The sequence below is a fragment of the Kogia breviceps genome, chromosome 12 (assembly GCF_026419965.1).
Source record: "Kogia breviceps isolate mKogBre1 chromosome 12, mKogBre1 haplotype 1, whole genome shotgun sequence".
Lineage (NCBI taxonomy): Eukaryota > Metazoa > Chordata > Mammalia > Artiodactyla > Physeteridae > Kogia > Kogia breviceps.
Genome location: NC_081321.1, coordinates 58,313,912 through 58,320,536, shown reverse-complemented (window position 1 = coordinate 58,320,536; position 6,625 = coordinate 58,313,912). Strand labels below are relative to the sequence as shown.

General features: G+C 37.5%; 1 protein-coding gene across 3 annotated transcripts in view; it reads left to right on the top strand.

Annotated features, from left to right (window-relative positions):
- Positions 1–254: 254 nt before the first annotated feature.
- Positions 255–6,625, top strand: part of TSPAN8 (tetraspanin 8) — a 30,433-nt gene continuing 24,062 nt past the window's right edge. Inside the window, exons 1-2 of one of the 3 annotated variants that reach the window (XM_067008306.1) lie at positions 255–322; positions 2,686–2,888. In XM_067008306.1, the coding sequence (XP_066864407.1) occupies positions 2,829–2,888 (60 nt within the window). In that variant the 5' untranslated portion in view covers positions 255–322; positions 2,686–2,828. Of the gene's footprint in view, positions 323–2,653; positions 2,889–6,625 lie in introns of those variants that run through there. The other 2 variants (XM_067008308.1, XM_067008307.1) reach the window with 2 other exon arrangements.

Sequence of the window (6,625 nt, the reverse complement as noted above, 5' to 3'; positions counted from 1 at the left end):
TGACTTTTATCGTGAGGAGAGGAAACACGGTAGTTGCTTGGAAATCCATGAGGGAATCTCAGTTGAACTTTCTGGAAATCTTGGCTGTAATCACACATCCCTTTATCTTCAATGCCAGCTGCTGTGGGTATAGAGATAAGTAAGTCAGGATCTTGGCCTTTCATGTACTAAAAAATCAGAGGGTGGACACAAAAATCAGTGTTGTAAAGGATGGCAATTTTAGACTACAGCTTTGTTCAAATTGTAATGGGCATAAGGATTGAGAAGCAAGGAGGTCTGCCCAGAGTAGGGGCAGTGGATAAAGAAGGGGACACTTCCACAGGTGAGATGCCATTTGAGCTGAGCACCAAGGGGTGGTTGCAATAATCCACTAAGTAGAGAAGGTGGGAAAGGATAGTCCAGGAAGAAGGAACAACATGCAGAGAGGCATAAAAGCCCCCGGTATATTCTAGGCCTGTGAAATAATTTTGTGGTTATGGAATCTAAGAGTGGAAGCTACCTTGGGAGAGAGGAACAGGAGAAAGTTCTGGGAGATGAGTAGAGGCCTGTTTGCCATGTGCTTTAAGTGCCATTCTATGGAGTCTGAATTTATCCTTTAGGTGATAGGAAACCATCCTTAGATTGGTTTTTAATCAGGGGAATTACATGATCAATAAGTATTTTATAAAGGGAATTATGGAAAGAAAAGAGAAAATTCTGGAGTGCTAAGATGGATAGGAGGGGGAAAATGTTGGCAAGAAAACTATGATTGTATTGAAATGGCTCAAGTAAGAGATGATAAAAAGCTGAAAAGCGAAAGGATGAGATGGAAGAAACAGGTTTGAAGGAAATGTAGGAGCTCAACACACTCTGGGAAGTGATTGGACATAAGGCAATAAAGAAAGAGGAATACAAAATGACTCTGCAGCATTTAGCTTGGGCAAATGTTGTGTGATTATAAAATTTACTGAGATAGGAACTTAGAGGAGTGAACTGTTTCATAGAGATTTGAATTGGACTGGGTGTGCTATTACACAGAGTAATTTTGCTATAAAAGCACATCCATCGATTTTTATGTTTTAGGGTTCAATAATGATTTAGCTAAATACTATATTCTTCTTAAGGAGATTCAGCATCTACAAAAAAATCTATTCCAAACTGGAATTTGGTAGGTACTCAATATATTCTTGTCAACAAAACAGCATTGTAATCTATATATTTCTTTTGATTTTATCTCTAAACTATAAATAATCATTTCTAGGTCTATAAATCCATTTGTTTTTTCACTTAAGTAAAAACTCTCTTCTTTCAGCCATGGATAATCCTATATACATTAATGTCTCAGTAGAAGTTCGTGAAATTATTTCCATTTTCTAGGAGGAAACAGCATAGAGCACCAACAATTTTAGTGATTATTTAAATATTAAGCCATTATTTGTGACCTAATCCTAAATTTGGTATTAACACTAGATATTATTGTCACTATTACATTAAAAATATATTATGTTTAATAGTCAGGTAATGGGATTGTTTGAAAGACACCTTTGTCAGTGAAAATTAGAAAAATATTCTTTTAACTAATCAAATTTTTAAGGAGTCCATGCTTGCTTATTGTATAGAACTTCACAAAGATTTTAAAGAATTATTTTCCCCAACAAGTTTTGAAGTATGCGTTTCTTTTATTTGGGGGAAAAGAGCTCCCTTTTAGAGGCAGGATGTGGAAACTAGCATGACCCAAACTGTTTACAGAAAAGCAGTCTACACCTCCCTGATTAGGTCAGGGAATTTTGCCTTTACCTGTGCCAGCTGCCTTCTATTAGCACGAAAAACAAATTGTACAATCTATGGCCACTGAACTATGACCACCTTCTCATTCTGACTTTTTTGTCCAAGAGGACCAGGGAATCCAGAAACTGAGTTAGTGGAGAGGAGTGTTGTTAGATACAATTTGTCAGAGGAAGAGGGGTAGAGAGCCCAACTTAAAAACAAACTGAGCTCTCAGAATGGCTACATGTTAGAAAATGAACACAATAGGGACAGTCAGAGAGTAACTCCTGAGAATTTTTTCCCTTTTACATCATAAAGAAACAAAGATAAAAACTAAATGGTCTTGTGATGGAGAGGGCAGCCTCTCCCTCCCCGCTTCCCCCAGCTGCACTGCATTGAAAGCAGCTCCATGGAATTGTTTTGAAATAAATTTAGAAGCTTTGGAAGGCAGGTCCATATAATGGTTGTTCCCACCATTCTGGGGTTAAGGATAAAAGGTTGCTGTGTCTTAAGCCTTCAGACTCTGCAGATTTCTAAATGCATTTTGTTGTATCTAGAAGAAATTTTTCACTCTTGAGAAACGACAGTACAAAAATTGAGTTGAGACACAATGTCCCTTTATCTCAGGGCAAAACAATCTTATTTCCCTGTAGTTGAAATAGAGGCAGGGCAAGTCCCGTTGTGGTATCTGAAATCAACAACCTGTATCGCTGTGCCATTCTCTCCCTGCTCTAGCACCACTCCCTTAACTTGGTTATCTGTTTACTTTACAGAAGGCAGTTTTGGAGAAAGGATCATAAATATTCTGGCCCAGTACCCTAGGGGCCACGACAAGCAAAAGAACACACCCGCCTAGAGATAGACCTTGTGATATTTAACTGTGTGTGTTACTTTTTAAATCCACTTTAATAACTGGATTATCCACCCTCCACCCGCCAGCCCCAACTTCTTTGCTTTCTATTTCTGCTCTGAGGCGGTGAACACAGAAATCTCTGCAGGCAAATTACTCCAGAGCCATTGCAGAACAATCCTAGAAGGAACGGTTAAACTCACAGCATCTGGATTCCTGATCCTTTTCCAACATGGCAGGTGTGAGTGTCTGTATAAAATATTCTATGTTTATCTTCAACTTCGTGTCCTGGGTGAGTGTTTTTCTTGTAATTATCAATTTTATGCAAGAAAGGGGATCTTGATATAAATATCATAAATGAGAACAGACTCTGCACTAGAGAAACAGGAGAGGAGGAGAGTGTATTTTCCATTTACTTGTTTGGATGTGTTTGTTCTTTCTTTGGTTATTTCAGTCATTGAAAATGAGCCAATGACTCAAAAAAGTGCACTTCGGGTTCTGTGGGGGTAAACATTTCATAAATGTTTTGGTATTGTTACAAAACAATCACAGAGGGAAAAAAATACCCCTTAACTAAAAGACAATTCTTAGTTGTATATCATTCAGGCCTCCCTAGTTTAAGGACCCTGTGGGAAAAATGTGATTTGATTCCATTTGGAGCCTAACTCCTAAATTCTAACCTTTACATCTGGGTTTGAAACAGGTGAATGGTGGGGTGTGATGAGAAAGACATGAGAAGAGGATCATTTTCAGAGATCCAAAGAAGAAACAATGGTCATGCTAAGCTTTAAAGAGACACAGTAAAATTACTTAATCATGGAAAGATTAAATTAAGGCACTAGTTTTGTATCAGAAATTTAAAGTTAGTATTTTGATGTGTCATTGCCCCATCTTTTAATCAACAGGGTTTGTGTTTTAGCCAGCTCTTATGTTTCTCTTGAAAGTCTGCAGACATAAGAAATAACAAATAAATTGATAAGCAAAATCTAACATTGGAAAGTTGAAAAATGACATATGGAAAGGCAAAATGGTTAAGGGATGTTGGATGTTGGAAAATTGATGTTATCATTTATAATATAAAAGATGCAATTAAAGATTGTTCAAAAGTAAGTCAATAGAAATAGCCCAAATTACTTAAATGAAAAATTATTTTGTGTACTGGATTAAAAAATGGCTTATGCAGTATAAGCAGGAGAAAGTTCTGGTTTTGTTTTTTACCTGGTTATCTTTAGTAAATAGGCAGCTGGTATCTACGTGTTGGTAAATTTCTGTCCTGTTAAAATAATGATGTACCTAGCTAAACTTAAATAGATGAATATAGTCTTATTGTCTAGAATGACTTTCCATTCAATGTAAGTAGCCCTAATGAGTACAAGTGATATATATTGGTAAAGTAAATAAGTGAGACTATAAATGAATAAAATAAAATAAGAAATGTTTGTTCTTTGTACTTCCTCTTTTCCTTAGAAAAATGGGCTGCTTTTGCAAATACTAAATGAAGCTCATGAATATATGCCAGATTTTAAAAGTTTGTTCTGATACGTTTCTTCCCTTGAAATATTTAAAATTGGTTAAACATTGAGATTAGAATATAAACAAAGAAATTCCTATGTACTTTTGTTGGTTTTGCTTTTAACTTTTTATTGTGGAGAACCTCAAACATTCACAAAATAGAAAAAGATAATCAACCCCATCATCCAGCCCCAAAAGCCATGAAACCATGGCCAATCTTTCCTGGTCCATATTCTCATCCACTTTCCCCACCCCATATTATTATTATTATTTTGTTTGTTTGTTTGTTTGTTTGTTTGTTTTTTTGCGGTATGCGGGCCTCTCACTGTTGTGGCCTCTCCCGTTGCGGAGCACAGGCTCCGGACGCGCAGGCCCAGCGGCCATGGCTCACGGGCTTAGTTGCTCCGTGGCATGTGGGATCTTCCCGGACCAGGGCACGAACCCGTGTCTCCTGCATCGGCAGGCGGACTCTCAACCACTGCGCCACCAGGGAAGCCCCACCCCATATTATTTTGAAGCAAATCCTGGATATACTATTTCATCTGTAAATACTTTAGTGTATATTTCTAAAAGACAAATTATTCTTTTTTTGAAAAAATGCACCCACAATGTCATCACACTAGAAACTTAATAAGAATTTTAAAATTGATTATCAAGTATCTATCCAGGGTTCAAATTTCCAATTGCCTCACAAATGTTCCTCTTTGAATCTGAATACAAACAAGGTCCACGCATTGTGTTTGATTGGTTGATATATCTTTTATGTCAACTTTTATCTTTAGGTTCTCCATCCATCTTCATCTTTCCCCCACCCCGGAAGTTTTATGTACTTGTGTGTTTGGTTTGTCCTATTGCATTTTCTGCGATCTGGATTTTGCTATTTGCATACCCATGGTATAGTTTAACATGTTCCCCTGTCTTCTGTGTTATCTCTAACTTAGTAGTTGCACTTGGCAGTTTGATAAGATTCAGGGTATTATTTCGGGGGATGGGGCACAACTAGCTTATAAGTGATATTTTGTTTTTTCATCAAGAGGTGTATACTTTCTGACCACCTCACTTTTTGTGATGTTAGTAGCTGTTGATGCTTAGGAACCTCAACCCATCAGTTCACTGAGTTTCAAACTGGTGACATACTATTTCTATCATTTTCTTCATTTACTAGCTGGAATACTTTCAATAAGGAGAGATTTAGCATTTACTAATTGGTTACCATTAGTGCCCAGTTTTTATTTTTTAAGAAAGGCAGCATAAATGTTTCTTACTCTTTACTTAACAGATTTCAAAATGATGAGTTTATTTTCTGGTATCATACAACAGTGATAGCAAGTATTTCTTTAAATATCCTGATGAAATAATAGATTTAAATACCATCACAGTTCTTATCCTCATTGATGTACAATTCATTCCATTTTTGGCTAGTGGGAGAGTCTTCATGTTGGCTCCTGAGTCCTTTTGACATGACCCTAATAACTGATAACTTCTTCACTATTTGGGATGATAAGATGTTCCAGGCTCACTTCCCTATTTCCTGCCCCAGACCTGGAATCAGCATTTCTCCAATAAGTCTTGATATCTGTTTCTAAAAAGCTGCAACCATTGTCTCTTTATGATGCAGAATATATATGGGCCATTTAAACAAACCGATTTATAAATATGCTAATAAATGCATGGCTTCTACTTTAATAACGTCTCAAAGTCTTCAAACTAGTAGCAATCCTCAAACTATGAAATAGTCAAAATATATCCATGTTGTGTAAAAACAGCATACAAAGTGTTGATGGCTGTTTTAAGTACATCAGAGGTCAGCATTTCATTAAATAGCTAATGAATAGCTATTCAGTAGCTAATAGGAATTTGAAACAGATCTGAATTTTAAACTGAAATGAAAAAGACAGTCTAGGAAAGGGGTATGTTATAGGTTCAGGATTAAAAATTTGATATAAGAGTACAAGGTGAGTTGTAGACATCTGTATAATACTGTATCCAGACATTGTTACTGCTTTCCTGGAGAGCTCTGATTATTTTATGGTTACCGTTATCTCTGTTTTTCTGATGATGAAGTCTTTCTGATGCCACGGATTTCAATTAGATATTTCTAACTTCCCTTAAAAGGCCTTGTTCTTCCCATCAGCATAGTGATGGGACCTATAATCTTTATATGAGACATCTTGAGTAAGAGCAACAGTTGTAGAGACCAATAATAACTTCTCAGCCAACAGGTGACATCAATATTTTCATTCAAAAGTTAGAGCAGGGCTTCCCTGGTGGTGCAGTGGTTGAGAATCCGCCAGCCGATGCTGGGGACACGGGTTCGTGCCCCGCTCCGGGAAGATCCCACATGCCGCGGAGCAGCTGGGCCCGTGAGCCATGGCCGCTGAGCCTGCGCGTCCGGAGCCTGTGCTCTGCAACGGGAGAGGCCACAGCGGTGAGAGGCCCGCGTACCGCAAAAAAAAAAAAAAAAAAAAAAGTTAGAGCAGGAGGAGTCTGTGAGGTTAGGGAACCATTCCTATTTCT